The 23912-nt window shown below is 40.8% G+C and overlaps 1 protein-coding gene across 2 annotated transcripts in view; it reads right to left on the minus strand.

Moving 5' to 3' along the window:
• Positions 1 to 23912, minus strand: part of cntln (centlein, centrosomal protein) — a 95058-nt gene that overhangs the window by 65147 nt on the left and 5999 nt on the right. The window contains exons 4-11 of one of the 2 annotated variants that reach the window (XM_085409714.1): positions 23633 to 23717; positions 19918 to 20049; positions 18799 to 18978; positions 17013 to 17146; positions 15876 to 16038; positions 15188 to 15427; positions 6828 to 6959; positions 1336 to 1455 (exon numbers count right to left, since the gene is read on the minus strand). In XM_085409714.1, coding sequence (XP_085265840.1) covers positions 1336 to 1455; positions 6828 to 6959; positions 15188 to 15427; positions 15876 to 16038; positions 17013 to 17146; positions 18799 to 18978; positions 19918 to 20049; positions 23633 to 23717 — 1186 coding nt within the window. The remainder of the gene's footprint in view (positions 1 to 1335; positions 1456 to 6827; positions 6960 to 15187; positions 15428 to 15875; positions 16039 to 17012; positions 17147 to 18798; positions 18979 to 19917; positions 20050 to 23632; positions 23718 to 23912) is intronic. The other variant, XM_085409715.1, reaches the window with a different exon arrangement.

Genomic DNA, 23912 nt, shown 5'->3' on the forward strand with positions numbered 1-23912 from the left:
TGTGTGGACGTTCTCAAGCTGAAAAATAATTACACAGCAACAGCTACTTTTTACTTCAAAGTGTGAAGTAGAAAAAAAGGAGGGCGTTATTAAGAGAATTGTTTGTTTGTTCGCAGCTAAGGTCAACATGTCAATGGTATGGCTGCCGTACCCAATTTGAAAAGCATTCTGTTGGAAAGGACTGGAAAACTGCACAGCAGCGAACTGAACCAAGCAAAGTACTGCACAGTAAGAGGCTGAAGGTAAGGTCTCAAGTGCAACTGATAGAGGGCATTTTGCTTATTTCCAGAAACAAGCAAAGGACAAAAACCACTAAATCATGCCTTGAACAAATGCCCTCATTAATGTAGTCACGTTTTTCTGTGCATACCTTTGCTAAATGCCCCTCAAACAGCAGACAAGTAAATGGCACCATTAACTAAGACAGTCATGCGTGTTGTCTGAATCTATGTTGAGCATTACTGTCGAGGTGTCTGCCAGTGATGTAATTCAGACACTTCAGATCTGACAAGGAAATGGTGCCTAATGCGTTCCTGGGATTGTGTTCAAAGGGAGATGACCTTTGGATAATCACTCACTCGTTGGTCAGCTGCGAAGATAGAGAGATTTGTTTTTTAAAGGCAGTGAGCTTTAGGGGAAAGTGCAACACGGGGGTGAAAATTAACTTTTTTTCTTTTGCTTGCAGCCAGTTGGAGACACTGAAAACAACACGAGGACGAAGAATAGTCTGAGAAGAACATCACAGAGCACGTGAAGGTTAAAAGACCAATAAAGCTGATTCGTTTAAGGATAAAAAAAAAAGAAAGAAAAATGGCTGCATCCGCTTTCACCAGAGCGGCTTCTCTCCTGCTGCTTCACTGCCTACGCACACTCTGCTTGTGTGTGCGCCCATGTACGTATGTATGTGTGAAAGACACCGTAAGAGAAGGTCACGGAGGAGGCAGTGGCAGCAGTACTGCAATTGAACCACTGTTACTCTCTTGCAGACCTCTATATAAACCAGTAGCTGATAGCAGCAATCATATCTAAGCTAGTGGCCACAGCAACAAGCAGCTCCTTCAAACTGATACTAACAGATGTCACCAAAATATAGCAACAACAAATGTGCTTTTTGAAGCAAACCACTCCTTCGGGTAGTTCAATGTCACTTTGAGAAACACTGTCATGCAGGGATACACAGACAAAAGATGCAAAAAAAGACTAATAAAATAAAGTTCGACCATAAGGAATCAGAGTGAGAACTGTACTCTAAACTTGGGGATAAATAAACTGTTCTAAGAGGGGTGGAAATGATTAAGACATTATATTTATTTGTATACATTGGCAAGTAATTACCTTCAATTGCAGCAGCTCCTCGAGGTCTCGAATCCTCTCTTCTGCCTCTTTTCTCCTCTCACTTCCGAACCCGACGCTGCCAGCTGGAGACAGGGACCTGGACCGCTGCACTGGTGCACCCTGGGAAGGGTAAGCAAAGAAGCACTGGGGTGGGAGCTTGAACAGACTTCACTTACACAGACAGGCACAAACACATGCAGCAATTAACATCTGTAGAAACACTGAGTGAATGCCAATAATGGAATTATCTATGTTCACTCCACTCCCCTCTCACCTTGAGTAAAACATGAGCATTGTCTTTCTTGGTACACACATATGCAGACAAAAACAAACACGCTGCCAGAGGAATAAAGCAAGCTCGAGCAGCAGTCCACAGAAGCTGAAGGGAGGAGGTTCACTCTTGTGTGTGTGTGTGTGTGTGTGTGTGTTTGGAAGCAGGAGTTGCAAGCTGAGAGCAGCAAAGGTTTCTCCCTGCGACTGGCTAATGAGTATGTTCATTTCCATTTACATTGTTTCTTTGACAATAATGATGTCCCATTAGGGGAGACTAAAGGGGCTATAGATTCCAGAATGTGCTGGGCTTCATTACAAGAGGTGGTCAGGGAGGCCGCTCTAATTGCTCTGCTAAGGGCCTCCAGGTTACACTTGATAGGACAACTGGAAGAGCCGCCGATTAGGAGGGGGGGTGCAGTTTGCTTGCCAGCCTCTTCTGTAGAAATAAATAAAGAAATGGAGAATTGCTGGGGCTGCGCTGTAGAAAAGCGGTGGGAACAATATGCTAGTGGAATATGAATATGAAAGGATAGGAGGCCCTCCTGTAGCGCCGGGCAGGGCTGACCAGATGGCAGGCTAAAATATGCAATGCGACTAAATGCACAACAGTCCTTGGGTAGAGAAAGATGAGCAGTACAGGAGGAGGAGGTGGTGCTAAAGTGGTGAGGTTAATGAGAGGATAGCAGATCAGTTAAGCCTAACCCCCCACCATCCAAAAAATATGTATTTTGATTGCTGTTGACAAGCTCTCTTGCCTATTAAAGTCATTAAGATTTCAGCCTTTTCTGATATTGCAACACCTGTTGTTACGGCTGAAACAAGAAAATATCTCATGCCCTAGTGTCCTAAGCAAAATCATACACTAATCAAGCACTGGGGGAACCAAACACATCTTGGTGCTTGACCGGTGGGGATTTATGCTTCAGTGGGAAACTGCAAACTCCCGCTGAAACCCACACCCTCCTGGTGTAACCTCCTTAGAATTGTAACTACAAGTCATCTTGACGCAGCGCGCAGCTACTGTGATTGGCCTGTTCCGTACCATTGATTCCTCCTGTGCATTCCTGACTACTTTATCGCAGCAGTTTTTGAATATATCAGCAAGAGATCAACAATCGTCTCAGTCTGAGGAATAATAAACATAGCATCAATATAAGGACTCAAAAATGTCAGCAAATTCCAGGAGGGACATGGTACATTCTGACGGCTGTTTTTAAAAAGTCCTGACATTTTATTTGTTTCAAACATAAATGCAGGCAACAACGTCAGTCATTTACGTAGGATATGTCAAAGATTCCCTGCAGAAGCCAAATCACACCTTACTCTGTCAGCACAACAAATAGCGCAACTTGTACATGTGCTCACAAAGCAGCTTGGCAAACTTTAAAATAACATTGCCTGAAAACTCTCCACTCTCAAAAGTGAGTGAAAAAAATATTTTTGCATGATAATTCATAACACATCAGTAATATCTTCCCCACTCGCTGTCTGAGGAGGGTGCACAGTATCCTGCGGGACCAACATCACCCTGCGCGCCACCTTTTCCATCTGCTGCCCTCAGGGAGAAGGTACAGGTCTATACAGGCCAGAACATCCAGACTGGCCAACAGCCTGTATCCACAGGCTGTGAGGCTCCTGAACTCTCTGCCCCCCTCTCACGGACAATAACCATATCCAACTTCTTAATAGCAATGAACTGGTCTGCATTGGTGCATCATATCTTTATTCTCTTCCCCCTCCTGCCCCCCCCCCTCTTTCTTAAATAGATAACTATCATATCTGATATCATATCTCACAGTACAATAATATTGAATGGGTTGCATTGTTGTATTTTGTCATGTTTCTCAGGTCTTTGTCTGAATTTCTACGAACATTATTGCTAAGGATTGTCTTATTGCATTGGAGTCACACTGGGTTAAATATGTACACTTGGGTTTTAAGGGGTATTTATTATTTTCTTCTTTTTTTTGGGTTGTATGGAAGCCCCAAACGCAATTTCATTGTTCTTGACAATGACAATAAATAAATAAATACTAAATACTAAATACTAATACTAATGTTGTTACATGGCAACATGGAATACATGAAAACAATGGACTCTGCTTTCTTTGCATTGCTCCTCATGAATCCCTTGTGTATGGGTCTGCAACTCAAATCATTCACATGAGGGCGAACTTCACCTATTTAGAAGGACACTAACAGACAGCAGATATTGTTCAGTGAATAGCAACTGCTGCAAAATGCTAATTGACATGTTTAAAAGAAAGGGATTAGACATTAAGACTTTTTTTATTGTAACTTAAAAAACGCATTTGTCACTTAATTAGTTACTGTATAACACATTTCCTTTAGTTTTAACATCACAGAATGTGTATTTAAAACAGAACATCTGCTTGTGACATTAATATATACACGATGTACGTGTGCTGGGAAATGTGCTCTGAGGCTACAGTTGACTCCAGTGACCTGGCGGCCAGGTTTTGCTAACATGCCTGCATGGGTGCCAACCATGTGTTCTAACTCAGCCTTAATGACTCTATGCAACTAATTAGCAGATTGATCTGCATATTCCTGATGAGTGGCAGGCCAACTGGCTTAGTTTGTCTGTACAAGGGGGAAACACAGATTCCAAAAGGGGAATCCAAACCAACTCGAAGTCCTAAACCTAAAAGTAAAGATGAGCAATTATAAAGTGCATGACATACTGCAGACAAACTCTAAACTGGGTTTCAGGTAGAAATATAAATTGTGAATGATATTTACTACTTAACCTGATCACAGTAATTATTAATGAAGGTGAGAACCACGTGAGACAAACTGCGTGCTTGTCTAAAGTCCACGGTAAATTAATAAAATGGTGACACTGACTAATGACTGACATTTTGGTGCAGATGTTCTCTCTGGTCCAGTTGGACGCCTGACTGCTGCTGGACCCGAAGACGCATGAATGCCCTTTATTTGTGTGGGAAGCTCTGTGTTGCGGCATTGATGTTAATGTTCCACAAGACAGGCCTGAAGGATAAAAAGCAGAGAACACGAGACACAGAAGGCTGTCCTCGACATTTACCTCAGCTCGGCAGCTGTCTGGTGGTCATGGCCTGACCTGTGTATAACACCCTGTAATGGCTTTGTAAACATGAGAGTGCAACGCAGAAGGAGGGACAGAGGGCACATAGTAAGAAGGAAATGAGGGAAAAGGTCTGTAACTTAAAAACCGGATTTACTGAGGAATCAGCAGAGGAAAGAATCATTTCACTGAGTGCCCGCCTCCCTTCACCTCTCCTCCACTTTCTATCTGACAGAGACACTGAGTCACTGTCATCAATGGGTTTCTTTATGATTGCACTAGCCTGTTATGAGTGCATCTGGAGAGTAATTAAATGTGTTCACGTTCCCTGATGACTATACATACAAATGAGCACTGTTACTAAGCAAACTTTAAAAACAAATGCTCAAGTTTGAGCTCAAACTTGAAGTAAATCATGCTGAAAAATGGTCCACTCTGTATAATGTTAGCAATTCACAGTGTTGTTTCTAATAAAAACTCTAAACAGTCTGGAACTTGAAAATACAATTTTTCATGAGGTCTTTCAAATCTAATTTTCCACATCAAAGTAAACTTTCTTCACTCAAATCATGTGACACACACACACACACACACACACACACACACACACACACACACACACACACACACACACACACCAAGTCTCTCAAGTTCCTTGAGACATAGTTTTTTTGTTTGTTTGTTTTTTAATGGCTAACATCATTATAACACTTACTGCATGCACCCAACACAGTCGGACATGCACCACTCTGCACTGTTTATAGACGCAGCCAATAATCCCACTTCACTGTGGGCATTGAGTAAAATAGCAGAAATCTGATTCCAAGGGGGAAACAGTATGCTGAACAGAAGACTCGTCTCATCAGCTGCTGACCTTCCAGTTTGTTATTCCAGTTTAAATGGAATGGTATGAATCGTAATGAGGCATAAAAAGTTTATAGTTTTTTTGGACCATCATCGTGCTTCTAGAAATTATTCAAGATTTACAGTAAGGCTGGACATGTTTTATGAAGTTTACATGTTTTAAAGTAATAACCGGAGTTCTTATAGCTACTAGCTGAGAGACGTGAACGTGCCACTGTGCTATGTGAAAGAATGCCACTTTAAAGATGCCACTTTGTAGTCGCCACTCAGAAAATAAAACGCATCAATCTTAAATTTCATTCAGTTAAATAATAACTTTATTTCATTTAAAGGAGTTAGTTCAATTCAAAGCTCTCCATCTTTCATCTGACATCTGTTTCTGTAAATGTTGGCGCGGCAGCTCTAATATGATCATGTGCCTGCATTAAAATCTCATTTGTAAACGTATGTATAACACACAGTAAATGTGTGGTCAGAGGCAGTGACAGGCAGGATTGCATTTATAATAAATGAAAAGCCAAGCTGACGTTTACTGAAACTGATGACAAATGCCCCGATTTCCATTCAGTAGATCTCATTATGATTCACGTTATTAGTCAGTATAATAGAATATCAAAAAAAAGTATTTACACACTGATTTTGGATATCAGCAGCAGGATCAACATTGGCGCATGTTTTTGATAATGAATTATAGGTGGATAGTACACCAATTATGTGTTTGTGAGTTGTGTGCCCTAAGGCAAGCATAAAGGAAGCTCATCAAATGTCAATACTATTTATTTATTTTGCACGGTATAATTACATTACACAAATAGACTGCCAGAACAGAAGCGCTTCGATTTAAGATACAATGAGGACAGCGGCTTAAATCAAACAACGTGTCTTCAGGCCAGCTTTAGAGTGAGTGAGGCCATCTAGAAACATGTCCTGCCAAACTTATGAGTTGGATACTGAGAAGATCAAAAGCTTCTTTCTTGTTCATAATGTACTGCTGAAGCGGTAAATTAGCCAGTGCCTGAGCCCAAGGCATGCGTGAAACCAGCAGCACACGCCGGCTTGGTCACAGTAGGAGGGGCATCTGTGTGTGTGTGTTGGGAAGTTCAGGACAAAGGTTGGCAGGGGCTGGGTCTGATAAATCATATGATTCTAGAAAGACAGTTTCCTTTATATCCCTTCTCTGTGGCTTTGATCTAATCTGAACAAAACAGTAATGGATAAGTGAGGGTATGTTAGCTGCTCATCCACGTGTTGGCTTTGACATAATTACCAGAAGCATGTTCTGACCTACCTGTTGTCTTCTAATGGAACTGGCAGATCTCTGATGGAAAGTACTACCCTCTGGCCTGGGACATGAACCTCGAGTAGAGGCCTGGTCAGGGCTAGACTGGGCTACCGCATCAACCTGCTCTGACGCCAACGCCTGTGAGAAAAGAGATGGCGCATATGTTGGTGCTTGAAAGGCTGAAAAGAGACGACTAAGATAGGCTGATGGAAAACAGAGCCTTGGTTTGGTGACAGCTGTTATTTTGTCATGCTTATGTCCGGAAATTTAAAAATATTATCCATGTTATTCCTCAAAGTTGAGTATTTCAGCTGTAACAAACACACCCACTTAACCATATTTGCTTGTCAATGCAAATATCTAATCAGCCCATTACATGGTAGCAGCTCAATTCAATCAGGCATGTAGACGTACTCAAGACAACATGCTGAAGTTCTAACCGAACATCAGAATGAAGAAGAAAGGTGATATAAGTGACTTTGAATGTCACAAGGTGGCAGACATGCTAGTTTGAGTATTTCAGAATCTGATGATCTATGGGGATTTGGCTGCTCAACCATCTCTAGGTCTTAGAGAAAACCATCCAAAAATGAGAACATATCCACTACGCAGGAGTTATCTGGGCAAAAACACTAGAGAAGAACAGAAAGACTACTTCAAGTTTATAAGAAGGCAAATTAATTAACCACCTTATCGATTGGATTACAACCAAGGTATACAGAAGAGCAGCTCTGAATGTACAACATGACAAACCTTGAAGGAAATGGGATACCACACTGGGTCCAACTTGTGTCAGCTGAGAACAGAAAACTCAGATTACCACTCGCACGGGCTCCGCAAAACTGTCAATAGAAGATTGGAAAAACATTGTCTGGTCTGATGGGTCTTGATTTCTACTGTGACACTGGGATGGTAGGGCCAGACCTCCGCATAAGTAACATCAAAGCATCGATCCATCCTGCCTTGTATCAATGTTTCAGGCTAGTAGTGGGATGTGGTGGAACGGGAGATTCACATCAAAGATGTGCAGCAACTGTGTGATGCTCCCATGTCAATATGGACCAAAGTTTCAGACAAATATCAAAATATCAGCACCTTATACAATTAATGCCATAAAGAATTAAGGCAGTTCTGAAGGATAAAGAGGATCTAACACATACTAGCAAGGTGTACCTAATAAAATGGATATGTTCTCTTTAAATTAACAGCAAGCTATTAATGAACCAATATCAGGCTAATGTATTTTTTTATTGCTTAATTCAGTTTAAAGTTTGCTTAAGCTTAACCAAAGCAGAATACAGTCTGCCTTTAATTCTTTCCACTGTAAAAAATACTTTTTTAAAATAATGTTTTAAATCTTTAATCTTCTTTGTGTACTTGCAGCAGTCATGTACTGCATTGCGTTACAAATGTGATAACAGTTTGTCCACCATGTAGTTAAAAAGAATGGCAACTTTAGCTCACTGCAGTCAACACCCAGATATCTCATCTAGTCAAGAGATAATTAACCAGCAGCTCCACTATTTCGGAAAAAAGTGTATAATGAGACACTTTGGGACAAAATACTAACACAATCAAGACTAACAAGAGGGGGTTTCTGTATGTACAGGGCAACAACTGTCACCTTCAAACTGCCCATGTCACTCAAACTTTAATCTCTACGCTTAAGCTACTGTTGTGTTGTTATGCTGAGTGTGCGTTTTTGTGCAAAGATATTATAGCTTTAAGGACAGCATGACTTTTAATCCACTGCCAAAAGGCCACGTGCTGTATAGGCAGTTTTTATCAAGTCAGACAAGCCCTTTTATAGTTCAAAAACTCATCCACATACCTCTTGACTGTATCACCTGCACATATTCACGCCTTTTCTTAAATCGCTAATAAGAAAAAGTGTGAAACTAAAGAGAAAAGAAAAGCTTCACCTGCTGCTATCAACAACACTTTGACTCAACACATCAAATTGAAGCTCTTTGACAAACAAAGGCCTTCACCACCATGTTGTACTGGGAGGCCAAGTTGTGAAGAAAACCACACAGGATGTCATCACCTTTTTTCCAACAAGTCCTGATTGCATTATCAGAAACCTGGCATCTGGGCGTGACCTTGTTAACTGCCAGGGTAATCAACTTTAACCAAAGGGGAGGAGAGGGGATGATAAATTATTAGTGAGGAAGATTTTGTTCATGTTTTATTAAATTGGCCTGTCAAAGGGGGTTGGTCAAATTATCTGGGGCCTCGTTTATTGGAGGCCAGCCATATTGGCGCATCTGTTACAATTATTTATAATTTCCAGGCAGGCAGGAGGATGGAGTGCGTTTTTCGGCATCAGCCACATAAAGCAATTTAGAAATTAACTGATGCGGGAGCGTCTGACTTTTCTTCCTCGCGAATTCTCTCTCATCGCCCTCCTGATTTTCATCCAGCGGAAAACAGGAAAGCCGGGAAGCCGTTAAAAGAGCAACAATATATATATAAACGAAAAAAAAAAGACAAACAGATTACACGTAGCTTAGAGTAAACCAAGAGACGGCACGGGAGCATGAGATTGACAGAGGAGAAGAGAGCATGCAGGTGTGGTGAAAAAAATAAATAAAAAGAGCAAGAGATTGGGAGGAGGCTGAGGGAGGGAGGGGAGGAGGAAAAAAAGAGAGAGAAAAGCCGGTCTTGGTAATTACTGAACACGATTAGGTTCTTGGGGGAACTTGTCTGGCACTGGCGGCCCTCACATGTGAGGATGCGGCAGGCAGGACCATATGGAGCGAGGCTTGTGATTGTGCTCCCTGAAGCTCGTGACCCGTCTGCTGCCGAGCCCTTGAGCTGAATGTGAAATGAGACTTGCCAGGCCTAATGTTCTACACATGCACCATTTATGCCACAAAACAAATCTGATCACTGTTAATTATGGAGTAGCTATAATCAGGAGGGGCTCCCCACCCACACGCACACACCCAAAGCCACTCACTGCATGGATACACAAACGCATGCTCACACAATCGCATTCGAATAGAATGAATGGAACGACAGCATATGTGAAAGTGATTGGATAGGCCTGAGAAGTGAGGACTTTAAGCAGTGCACTCTCAGGCCTGGTGCACTTTGTATTCAAGATGGTGAGTCTTCAAAGAGCATGTGTCTTTGTGCATAGATGGATGAGTGTGTGTTTTAACTGGCAGCGCAGTGGAGGGGGACTTAATAGAAGGACGGCACACAGTGAGTAGGAAGTAGGTGCGTGTATGTTTTCGGAGTGTGTACCCAGCCCTGAGTCCTCCCACACAGTCTGTTTGACCCGGGTGTATGTGCTAGAACGAGTGAGTGTATGTCTCTGCAGCGGCACATGGCTGTGCTTCATTAATGAGGCGAGCTGTGCTACACAGAGTTTCTCATCTAATGAGAGCAGTTGAGCTTGTAAAACACACCACTGGCATCTATGTCATTAGTATGTCTCTGGCCCTGGACGTGGGCCAGCTCCAAACACTCACCCACCCACTCACACGCACACACACACACACATGTTGACAACAATATTTACTACTAATACACACCCAAAACTCAAACTCATGTAGGTAATACTATTTAGTGATAATACAATCAGCACACATAACATTAGTCACTGACAAAAAAATGCATTTTAAGCATTAATGGAATTCAAATGAAAAAAGAAACGTGTGAATACAGCCACGTGTTTACAATAAAGATTAATATACTTTAAAGTAGGTCCTGCGAGTTTAGTTAAAGGAAGGGCATTCGTCTTAATGGCTCAGTCACACTAGAGCAAAAATAGGACAGAGACTCCTTGCGCCTAGGAAAAAATCGGTGGTTGCTCGGTGAAAGCAGTGAATTGTTTTTGCTGTCTTAGACTGATTGAAAGTTGTTGCGGTGACCAACTGGTTGCCCATAAGCTGAGGCTGTTCTAAGTAGTTAAAGTAAAGTAATAAAGTAGACATATATTCACAGATTTAATCCCAATTAATCACTATTTTGTCACAGATTGCATATAATTGCCCACTTGACTCCGTTTAGCAGGCTGATTCTGTCTCATTGTCTCTTGCACCAAAATCGCTTTGAAGACTCCAACTGACTGCAAGTGGTGATAGACCTAGTGTCTGCCTCGAAGCAACCATTTCGAAGGCAACAAGATTGCAAGTTCATTGCACATGGTTGCAATAACTTTGGTTGCAATAACTTTGGTTGCAATATGGTCTCCAGTCACTGTTTTCCTCATTGTGACTGTAGCATGAATGAAAACAAGGCCTGTGCCTTCAATCACATTTTCACAAAGTACAATGATGAACATTCAAAGCTAAATTCATATATGAACTTATTTCCTCTCTCCTTATTTTAATTGAACTTAATTTCATGCTTATTAGGGTTAGCAATATCGTAGCAATTTGGTACTACCGTGATACCTTCCCCACAATAGCAATGCTATCATTATACAGTAGTTTTGATACTCACTTACACATTTCTTTATTGCGTTAATTTTAAAATGCAATGTAAAGCTAGAAGATCAGGACGTCATGCCATCTACAGCCTGACATGGAGATGTTTGCACCACTTTATAAACCTGCTTTTTGATTTGCTTTACCCTGCTGTCAGCCATTTTTCACATCACCACAATTCAGTTACCTTTAGTTCAGTTTACCATCTTTCATTTGGGAAATTCAATATATTGTCAATATTTAATTGACTTAAATATTGACAATATATTGCAAAACACTTCTTATGTGGTGCAACATAGTTAACATTTGGCATTCCTTAATCCTTGTGTTATTTTACAGAGAACTACAAAATCTAAGAAATTAAAAATCCAAGGTCTGCAAAGTGCTTAAAAATACAGAAATAAAAATTACAATACTGAGACAAGCTGGACAACATACTAAACTCATCCTCATGCCTTTTTGAGTGTCTATTCAACTTCTAGCTGAAAGCTGATTTCATATTTCTTCGTGGCATTATGTTTTCACCCTTTTCAGCCGATGACTGCCATTAATGATGATGATGATCAAAAGAAATGCCTCACCAAAGCCAAAGGTGACCTGACAAAAACGGTGGGTGTATAAATTTATGCACGTGTGAGCGTCTCACTAGCACTTTAATTACACATCTAAAAGCGTTTAAATTAGCCAACATTAATAAAAACCCAGGAGCAGATGTTAAAAAATGATCTCAGCAAGATAAGGGAGATGCAACGTGTGGGGTTCATTCAGTATATTAAAAAAAAACAGGGGGGGGAAGGCTCGGTCATGTCTCTAAATGTTATTTCTGTGCTTCAGGCTTAGTATGAGACCTTACTGCATTTCATGTATCATTATATTAAAGCGGCATTCAAATGTCTATAGACATAGTTTAAAGAAAAAACACAGGTGTTATGTTAACATTATTGTTGTCCTATTGAGATAATGAGACAAACCAAAGCAAACAAAAAGAAAAAAAAACACAAACCTTGTATAAATGTTTTTTTTTTTTGTTTGTTTTTTAAATAGGCCATTAAAAAAAGTTTCAGTAAACATTTCAAAAGACACAGGTGCTTCTTCCCATTATATTTAGACCAAACTTTTCTGGATTGAATGTGAATGCCTAATTTTCTCTTTCCAATGTTGATGAGAGAGTAACCACTGCTTTGAATGACTGCCCACATAATTAACAACTTACCACTCATTTACTGCGGTGATGATTCCAGAAAGCCTGAGGTCTGCTGTGGATTCTAATGTTGGTCTTTAATCACAGCTCGGCTCTGATAGTAGCCAAACTCTAACTAAACTACAGTAAATACAAACGATGCAGTTAAACGCTTCTGAATAATGAAATGTTCAGACTAGCTAGTTTTCTGTCCGCTAATGAGGGAGCCTGCTTTGCATCTAGATTGCGATGGTGACCACCCAACCTGGCAACCCAAGCCTCCCTAACCTGGCAATTTCACAGCAGCTCGTTGTGCATGGAGGTCATCCAGGTGCCTGATGATCAGCCAGGCCCTAAAGCTAGAAGATCAGGGCATCGGGCCATCTACAGCCTGACATGGAGATGTTTGCACCACTTTATAAACTCAAACACAGGCAAATACCCACACACTGGACAACTACCTAAGCACAGGAGCAATTAGCTGACTTTTGATGTACTAAAAAATGGTGACAATCTATCTACATACAAATATAGATCTTAGAGAGACAGACTGATAGATGTAGTATTTATATTTTAATTTGTGGATAAATAACAAAAATAGATTTAACAGATAATAGATTTACATTATTCAAGTAGAAACCAGCCTGATTAAAATGAGTTGAGCTGTGTGGTCACGCCACACACTGCCCACATTTGAGCCTTTATAAAGTCTTGTTCAGCTTCCTGTAAAGAGTTAACTTTGCATAAGACAAGCGAGAACGCACAATCCTGGTGTGCGGCATGGAAATGTAACACACAATAGGTGTTATTCCTCTCACCCCAACCCCTCCTTTATCCCCGCCCCCACCAAAAACCACTGCGGGTGGGGTGTTCAAAGCCGTCGCTCCGGTCCATATTCAAATGAGCACTGTGTCTCCCCCCCTGTGCTCCTGTTGCGATCAGTACTTTGATCACCTCCAATAGTAACTTCCACCAAAACATTTAAAATTAAAATCAAATCTGCCTTAACAACCCGAGCATTTGAATTTAACAGGTGTTCGGGAGGAAGTTGTTACAGAATTCGCGATTATGTGCTCGGATACACACACACACACCTTCAGTCAAACACACAACTATGAAGACAGACGTACCCACACGTACGCATAACCTGTCAGTGAAATTAGAGAGTGGGAAATAGAAAACCCTCCTGACTGAGCGCTATACCTTGGGATACCTGATCTGTTCACTTTGATGTCGGCGGGTAAGAAAGTTACAAAAAACAAATCAGCCAGACAGCAGCTACATGTGTTCGGTAAACAAAAGTTATCATTTATTCTTAGCTTTGGTTATATATATGATTTTTTTCTAATTATGTCCCAGCCCTGAGAATTGTGTGAGCTGACTTTTCACTGTAAGAGACAAGAAAACATGCACACATATATCAGTAAGTCACAACAAAACTACCTGCCTTAAAATGGTGCATGACACACAAAAAATTAAAAGCCCCCAAAAACATCTGCATAAATACCCAGAATTTCCCAGCAGCACACTGCATTGTAACGAGATGATCGATGTTATTCACTTCACCGGTCAGTGGTTTTAATGTTGTGGCCAGTCAGTGTATGTGCCCACACTACACACACAGAGCACTAACTGCATCTACTATAAATGTAGTATTAATTACTGTGGGAACACTACAGTACTGTATTTAATTACTGACTAAATGATCCATTTATATTTTACCGCTGGTTAAATTAAGAGGGTTAAGTGAGACAGGTTCATTGTAACTCACTTAACATTTGAACTGATATCTTCTAACTTGCACAGTCTGGGAGCAGCACTTTCAGAAAATCAGCCAATCAAATTAACGAATTAAACGCTGCGGAGGCAGAAAAACATTTCTTCGCTGCTGCAAAAATATTGTCTTGTGCTGCATCAAATGGAGTTATCTGAAGGAGGAAACTGGAATGGTAAGTCGTAGAGCAGAAGAGACCGAGAGGCTCCTTAAAATGTCAAGTGGTGTGCCAGAGAACTGCTGATGGAATAAAGTGTCTCAAGATTTTAATTTTTTCCCCAACCAAGTGTCTGACACTGTGTGGTCTACCACCTATCGTCATATCGTTAGCAGTTACTAAAGGCCTCTATTGCCTTGGGGGCGATTGGTTCAAAAGGCACAACGCTAAAGCCAAAGTCCCGCTGACTGACAGATGTAGAATTGTAACTCTAACATCATCTTCAAAAACATTATGGAGTTCCAATTAAATCACCTCTCTCCACCTCTTACGTGGCTTTGCTGTCTGACCCGCGTGTGTTAAAAGGACTTCCAGTTACTTGGGTAGGAGGGGAGAAAGGCGATATCTAAAGTATGTTATTCAGAGAGTGCGCGTATGTCTAGGACTGGTGGTGAGAGAAGATCAGATAGCGGACATAAAAGACACTGGTGCTCAGAGAGATGGATAGATCAAGGGTGAACTAGAGCAATATCAAACGAATGATTCTGAGTTAAAGACCACCACCACAGGCCATGCTGGGGCCAGTCAGTTATTACTGTGCCTGCAGGTCCACCTACACATTGACATCTCTGTACCTTGGGACAATTAGATATTAAGTCCAGGCAAGCAATTGACAGAATTATCAAACTATAATGTGTTTGTTGTGAAACAAATGCATATCATAGATTGGCATACTTGCTATACTAAGATGTTTTTATGCATTTGATCATTAAGGCCTTTTTGGAAGACATAGTGAAGAATGAGAATAGTCCTTACCTTAAAGTTGGTTTGTTTTTGAGGAGAGGGATAAATGGCTGTTAGCTGAGGCTGTTGTTGCAGCTGCAGCTCCTGTTGAAGTTGTATTTGTTCCTGCTGCTGCTGTTGTAGGCCAGCTTGGAGTTCTAAGATCTGTTGGTCTTTCTGCGCCAGCTGGCTGCTCAGCTCCTGGTGACTCTGGCGGAGCTTGGCCTCACTAGACACGAGAGCCTGGTAGCACTGACTCAACTCTTTGTATAGCTGTCAACAAATATATATAAGCCAGAGAGGTTTAAAATCCAAGCAAGAGGGAATGGAAGGGTCAGATCGATGGGAGAAAAATGACAAAAACCACTCATTAGGTGACATTAAGACTGTTATATTCCGTAATAGAAAAATTAGGATAAGCTAAATAATCTAAATAGGGAAAAGAAGTTGTTAACAACACGTGTCCCAAATGATTTATGTTTGCAAAATGTCTTTCTCTATGATTCCTCCACGTGCATGGCAAAGTAGTATGCTGCAAACCCAGTCACAGTAACAGGAGACTTCGAGAAAAAATGATTTTCTGGCAGACACAAAAATAATTGTAGGTTACAGCTAGCTTGGAAATAAATCACCACAGTTGGTGAGGCCTGAGTGAAGCGCGATGAAGAGGTTATAACACTGTTGAGTTTGAGGTTGGGTGTGTGTGTGTACTTGTGAGTACCTGCTGATAGGAGGTAGCGTCAGCAGAGTGAGCCTCTTCTTGGTTCCGCAGAACTCGCTGTGTGTCGAGGTTGAGTCCTTCCAGTTGCTTAATCAGGTGGCTCTGCTCCGCTGCATGCTCTGTGCTCCGTCTGTACAGCGTCTGCACTTCCGCAAAATCACGACTACACACAGGCACTCGCATTACACGTTATGCAAAGTCATACAGTACACAACAATAATGTGCTGCTTACATTAAATATTGTGGATTTAGTTATATTTTTTTATATAACTATAACTACGTATTCAAGGTGAGAAACATAAAGGTCGTGTACTGATATTAAAATAACTATTTAAACAAGTATGCCAGAGAACCTGAATTAACTCAGTTTTAATCCTTTTGGGTTTTAAGATAATAGCACATGTGTTACAGCTGTAAAAGTCTAACTTTTGATAAATATGCAACTCAAATTCATAAGCCTTTATCATCATCAATGCCTAAATGCACAACAAAACTATAGAGCAATAACAATCATAAAGTTGTATGCACATTACATTATTGTAATGTATTTATGACAGCAGATTTCCTTCTTTCGTCAACAGCAGCTACATTTCTCAACATACCAAAATTCATCAGCACCAAAAGGTCATTTCCATCTTGTTTAGTATCCACCAGTGGAATTACCACAAAGCGCTTCTCAAACTTGTAAGGAAATCCACAAGAATAGTCTATAGCCCTGGTGTGACTGACATGTCAGACTGCCTCTGGCATTAAAACAGAAAAGTAGTTAAAAAAGGTTGAGATTACCACTAAGGCTCCTACAGTTCTCACAGTTTTTATCATATCGACTAAAGCTTAGCCAAAGCCTGCCCTGTTCCCTCTTCTCTCTCTTTTAAAGCATATCCACTATGCAGGGCTTATCAAGTGGCTTTAGGTGGGCCAGAGTGGAAGAAATCTGTGTCACCCCCAAGCCTCACAGCGAAGGAAGCAATATACCCACTCCTCCATGCAGTAACCCATGTAAATCGAGGTATACACATATAGTACGTCTATAGCGGACAGAATTATACTTTAACTAATGAAATTAGCCATAAATATCACCTATTAGGGTTTGGATGTTGCAAGAACAGAGACACTATCTCAGCTGGTACAACTTACCAAAGGTGATCAAGTTGTTCATGTTTAGTTGCCAACTCTGTGTCTTTGGAGGAAAGCAGAGCTTCTAGGCTGCTACTGTGGCTCTGCAAGGCAGTCAGCTCCTGACAGGTGTTGTGCAGTTTCTCCTCTAGATCCTGGTGTAGAAGAGTAATAACAATGATTTTGTCAAATTTAGAGGCTATCCTTAAATGAAATGCTTTAAGTATTAGAATTATTACGTCAACTTTGTCAGTGTTTATTTTCTATGGCAAAATCCTCAAACCAACGCAGACCAGCATCGTTTCATTTACTGACTCTGCAATCAAATTTAAAATAATTCACTTGTCACATTACTTTGACTGTCTGTCTACAAATAAACAAATAAATGATTCTGAAATTTAAAAAGTGACAGAAAAGCAAGGAAACTAGGTCTCACTTCTTAGCCCTGAATTACGATGCCTTCTTTAACACTTGTAATAAGTCGGCCACAATTTGTTACTTCACAGCAACTAGCCGTACTAGTTGCTGTGAAGTAATCGAATAGCAAAATTTAGATTTAGTTCTAACATGACAGTCGATCTGAAAATGTTTTTATTGTGCTTTTGTGCTGTTTCTTTGTATATAGGAGGTGCAGACAAGGCGTTAGTTAGCTTTGCTTTAATTTAAAAAAACCATTTAATTGCAGCAGATTAAACAACATCAAACATGTACAGGTCACCAAACCCTGAATTCATCCGACGCTAATTAATATCAAGCAAATTATGTGACGAATGCTATAAGAAATTATTATAAATTATTATATAATTATATCGGTCACATTTTTTTCACGTATAACACATCTTTGCGGCTCTGTATTTGCAGAATATTCCTCCACCGCTGTTCAAGTTAAGAAAATACTAAAACTATGCAGGTGTATCTTAACAGTACACACAGGTCTACATTAAATGATAAATTCCCGAATAAATCTTTGCCATGTCAAACAAATTGGCATGATGTATCCCCTGCGCATCTGATATTTTCCATCACCAAGTTTCAAATCAATGTATGACACAAAAAATAATAAAAAATCATAAAACAAGTGGAGTGTCTTAGGCTGTGATGGATGTGCATACACTAGTCACTGGGCTCATCCCATCCAAGAGTAATTACTCTGCAGCTCTAACTTATTCAAGACTCTCTGTCTGATTCCATTTGACTAGGGGAGCAATATGTTTCAATATGATTAGTCGATAAGGAAGGGGAGGAATGTGAGGTTCTTCTGTAGCTTTTACTTCCTGAGAATCTAGGAAATAAAATTTGAAATGTAAAAAAATAAATAAATAAATACAATTTTCAAGAACTGCAATTTGATTGGTTGAATGTTTAAACAATAGCACAGTTGATGTCTTCTCGAATTTTCATGTTCACAGAGAGAAGAAGCACCGATCCATAATGATGATCAGAGCAACAGATTCTGAAATTTACTTGCTTGCATTTGGATAATGAAACACACCTGACCACAAACTCTTGAACCAACAGGCCAATGACTTAATGGAAGCTACTTTCGGTTTGGTCTGCTTAATTCTTGTTTTTCTTTTTCTTTCTTTCTTTCTTTTTTAAACCACAACTCAGGAAGATCTGTCTGCCCTACGTTAAATCATAACTTTGTCCTTCCTTTGAGTGCAGTCCCTGTTTATTTAATTCTGTGCTTTGCTACAGAGATCTTTTTATATTCACAAGCTGAAGAGGATAGGGTGTGAGGGATCAGAAAGTTCAAGGTGTGTGTGAGTGCCTTTGTATTTGTGTGGACCTGTCCCCACATTCATACCTTTATTCTGGTCTGGGCAGTATCCCTCTGGTCTCGTTGGCTGTTGGCCTGCCTCTGATTCTCCTCCAGGTCAGCTTGCAGGGCGGCGCAGCGGGAAGCTAATCCTTCTTTCTCCTCCTCTAGAGCCTGCACCACCTGCCGCTCCTCCTCCTCTTTCCTCCTACATTTTGTCTTCATTTCCTGAATAAGGAAGGCGTGTGTGTGTGTGTGTGTGTGTGTGTGTGTGTGTGTGAGGAGTAGAATGGGGAGGGGGTCAATAGGGCCAAATAAACAATGGCGACGAAAGAAGAGAAAAAGAAAAAGTAGCATTTCAAACTGAGAAAACGAAAAAAGAAAACTGCAAAGATCCAAAAAGAGAAGCAGCCCACGGGGTTGAGGCTGAAATGAATATGTAAACAGTGGACGGCTTTTTCTGCGGGAGCCCACTGCATGGGTCGCTGATTGGCCAAGGTCACCTGTGCTGTATGACTGGACCCACGCGGCCAGCGTTTGGTTGGTGTTGGCCGAGCCGTGCTGCAAGAACTGGGCTCACGTAGGTACAGGGGCCAGTCTGCCAGCCTTAATGACAGGCTCCTAATGAGAATGGTGCTAGCTACAAAACCCATTAGACTCAACCTAGGTCTCCTTTGATGCTGTCCCCCACGATTTCTCACCACGAGACCCCACCAAGACTGTGTAAGGACCATCCCTTTATCAATTAATCATAGCCATGTCCCATCTAAGCATAATTAGGCAGAAGCCACACCATCGCATGCACATTATTCACTTTCCCCCCACTGAAGGAGGCATTAAGTATTTATCTGCAAGTTAACAACCTGCTTTTCTCTGGCTCGCGCTTTCTTTCTCACATGCAGACTTTCCAGCTGTTAAGTATTCTCTGTTGTCCGTAGCGGGAAAGTAAGCTGAAAGCAAGAAAGGGTGAGACAGAGCGAGGGTGGAGACAGGAGAAGAAGACACAAAGACACTGAGATTGCGTTCAAGAGGGCTGAACAATCCTCTTTCTCTTCTAAATGATTCATACCCCCGAGGCTAAGGCCACGGGGGACTTGTCGTGCCACGCAGAAGAGAGACTTTTGAAAGCAGAAGCCCCGACTGCCACAGAAAATTTGTTCCACCAACCTCAAGTTCCTGACTCTTATTGACCAGTTGTTCATGCAGAGCTGTCAGCTCCTTCTTCATTAAATCACTCTCCTCTTCCGCCGTCCTCCTTTGTAACAAGCCGTTAATCTCCTGCTGCTGCCCGGTTACTCTCTGTGGCAATCAGGGTGACACAGAAAGAACAAAAAAAACCCAAAAAACTACAGGTTACATTAGGCATATCATTTTTTTAACCATCATTTTTTTAAAAATGTTGTAACAAAACAACAAGACTATCACTTTTATATTTGCTTTCATAATCAATTGGCCTTGATTAATGAGCTATTCATGAGATCTACAAAGCATGAGTGAATGCTTGTTGGAATTTCCTGGAGCTTAAGGTCATGCCATTCAGCGTCATATTTTTGCAGCAGTCCAAAACCCCAAAGTATTAAGTGTGCAGACAAAAGAAAGGCTGAAAAACATTATCAGCATTAATTTTCTAACCTGACAATCAATGAATAGACTAAATGCTTCAGCTCTTAAAACAAGCAATAGTGTAAAGTAATGACCACCCACTTTTTATATGTTTACTTCATGTTTTTTGGCAGCCTTTATGGCCTTAGTGGGAGGAGGCTGGCTTCTTAACACTGTATCAGCTGGGGTTTGGCATTGGCTGGTAATCCACAGTCTTCTGTGGGTACACCCCCCTCTCTCAAATAACACCGTGCTCTGGGATGCAATTAATTGCCATGTTGAGGGAAATCGCTCAGATATATCCAGATAGTGGATTTAGCGGCAAGCAACTCCTAGCTTGCCGTGCTAAGAACAGTGGGGCTTTAATAGATTTATACTGGAGAGCGGAAAATAAATTCAAACGCTGATAATGAGATAGGGAAGAACAATTTGAACCCCAGTAGCACTCAAGTGATAGAATAGTAGGGTGGAGGGGAAGCGGGTTGCGCCAAGTTAAGAGGTCTAGGACAGAAAGATTAGCGTCTGAAAATTCCCAGTACAGTTCAAAAATGAACGCTAATTATGTTACAAAAGCAGAGAGAGAGAAAGAGGTGAAAGAAAAAAAAAGAAAACCAGCAAGAACAAAAAAAAACATAATCAAAGTGGGAGAACTGATACATTAAGAAAAAAAATCTGAGATGCTATGTGGACTCAGCAGACCATCACATCCTTGAAAAAAGAAGGAAAACCTATTAATCACTCTGAGGGTATGGCTTAAGATTGCAGATGAGACGATGACTGTCAGAGGGCTGGATGACACAGCACAGAGTGCGGCGCTATCAAGGAACTTTTCAGAAGAAGTACAGCAAAACAGGCTTTAGAAACAAAGGGATTCCTCCTATAAAACTCATATAAACTGAGACATGGGCGTTACACTGAATGAGAGTAATAAATGAATGAGTTCATTAAATAGCTCTTAAAAAGCAGTTGAAAGACACAGAGCACAGTTAAGTCCCACCCCCACAGGATGGATTTGCAGCTATCTACCACCTCATCAATTCAGTCTATTAAAAAATAACCGAAAAGTATCCATCAGATTTGATAGATATCTAGATATCCATCAAATGTCTGTATATTAGGGTAAAGCATTTCAACAGTGTGAAACTTGTGTCACACTGTCACGTGGATAATTCAGAAGGCCGTAAGTAGTATTTGTTTTTGCTTGTAAGTGCCAAGCTTGCAAACACAGCAATGGAGTCGTCACCTATGATGACTTATACCTTAAAGGTACAAATGTTACACAAAAAAGTCCACCATAATCATATACCTTTTTGGTCCAGTGAGCAACTATTATGATTGCTGAGGAGGGTAATGTCAAAAAGCACTGGCAAGCTGATGACTCCATTACAGCCAGTCTCATTAAGAATGAGCACCATTCTGGGTGAGGGACACTAATGAATGAGACTGACAGATGCTTCGGTGAAGAGATGATGATTTGGAGTAAATTACATTAGTGATGTCATTATCATTAGCCATCATACCACCAAGAACTATAACTCAGGGGTTAGAGCAAAAAAAGTAGGTATGAGAGAAAGATAAAGATCTAAAGGGAAATATTAAAGCAGCATAATAATTTTGTATTCATTTGTATTTTTATGGCATTTATGAATGAAAGTTTCAGCAGACAGTTAAACAAGCAAGACAAAAATGCTTGTTTGTAATAAAATGACCGTGAAAATGAAATAAAAAGCCCAAGGATTGTTTTGTCTTTCTGTGAAAGACTCACTAAGAGCCACTAGAAATGGCTGCAACTTAAATGTCAACTATGAAGGCATATGACCACAAGCTCAGCCTGAAGATAAATGCTGCATTCCTTTTACAGCAGAAGTCGGATGTCAGAGCTGGGAGCAACGTCACTTCCAAGTTGAGCGCATTCCAGTAGCAGTTGGAAAAACAAGGGAAAACAAGCTTTATTTTGTTCCCTACCAAGGTAAAGCCATTCATCAATCGCTGGCAGAACAACAAAGATGCCAGCAGCATGCTCAAGGACAGAGCCTGGTCACTGTTTCGTGTATGGCTTATTTAGTCAGTCACAAATACATAACTGTGGTAGTACTACAGGTTTTACAGTTTCATTGTTGTGAAGTCAGGGTTGGTGGTGCTTCTACATTCGAAAGGAAAATTGGTTTGCAACCACCGGGTAAGCTAACTTTTAGCTCAGTACACGATGCAGGAACTTGGGAGCAGTTTGTTAATCGTGGAAACTGAAGCTGTACATGTACGTGTGTGTACAATATGTACACAGGGTATGGGCTTATTGCAATGCTTATTGGGGGGGAAAAGTAGAAAAAAACCCAAACCTAAATTTTTAGGTTTATATGTACTGGATGTGTTCCTCAAGTCTTGTGCTAGGATTGAGGGGGCACTCACATTAACTGATCCTTTCTGTGGCCAAGCGAGTTTGACCCCTAAGGTGAAGTTTGCTTGACTAGTGTAAGTGGTGTGTAATGTGCCGGTACCCTGGCCCACTTAGAGGAGAACCCAGGCATAGTTCATTTGGACTTGAGCACAGTATGCATGTAGCATGATTGCTATGTACGCACACTCCGGAGTAGCAGCTGTCTCCATTAGAAATCATTCTGCCAACTCATTAATAAACACGTGAGAGCGCAGTGTGTCACCACAACCCCATTGTAGCCACAATATTCATAAAAAGCTCATTCACAAGCACTCATGAGCCCATTGTGTACTACCAGAGCGCTTTTTCAAGAAAGAGAGACGAGTTGACACTCCGAGACAAACTGATGTGAACTTGGGTCGGATCATTAAGGGCAGTGTCAGCACAGGCCAGTGGGAAGTGGGCAGGGAAGGTGATTGTGCTCAGGCAGGGTACAAAGTAACCGTGCTTAGTGTGAGGACATCCTTACTCATTAAAGTGGCGCCTTTTGAATATTTTTTTCCTAATTATAATAATCATATGACGCAAGGAAACATAATGATGTGTGAGAAAAATGGAGAAAGAGACTACTTTGATATGTAAATCACAGCAGCCACACACTTCTGTGAGTGTGCAGAAGTGTGATGATTTTTGTTTTTGCATAAAACTCTGTAAATTTGTTTTGTGCATCAGCACTTTTTGAACATTTTCAACATATTTAAACTGCGTCGTGACAATTTGAATTCCTGTGATCAGATCTGACAGCAGGCCAGCAGCGAAAAAAGAAACTGACTTGCTGATGTTCATAAAGAAAAGTTGTTTGCATTAGAAAGTTAAAGCCGGTTAAGGAAAACATTATGATACCTGTTCCAACTCTTGAATCTTGTAGTCTTTCGACTGAAGGATCTCCAACACTTTCCTGTCCTTAATCTCAGCTTTGTGCTTCTCACTAGAAGGAAGAGTAAATACACAGAATATACATGTGTAAATAGTCAGCAACGATTAAGGACTTGAGAGCGTACAGAAGAATAGCTTTAACTATTTAGCTTACACTCAAGATTCTGTCCAATCTTACTGGCTTGAAACACATCGATTTCTAACTTTTCTCTATAAACAGATGCTACATATAAAAATAAGCATGAAG

Source organism: Rhamphochromis longiceps, linkage group LG6, assembly GCF_057381845.1.
Source record: "Rhamphochromis longiceps isolate RC_006_pf linkage group LG6, R_longiceps_female_GT1.1, whole genome shotgun sequence".
NCBI lineage: Eukaryota > Metazoa > Chordata > Actinopteri > Cichliformes > Cichlidae > Rhamphochromis > Rhamphochromis longiceps.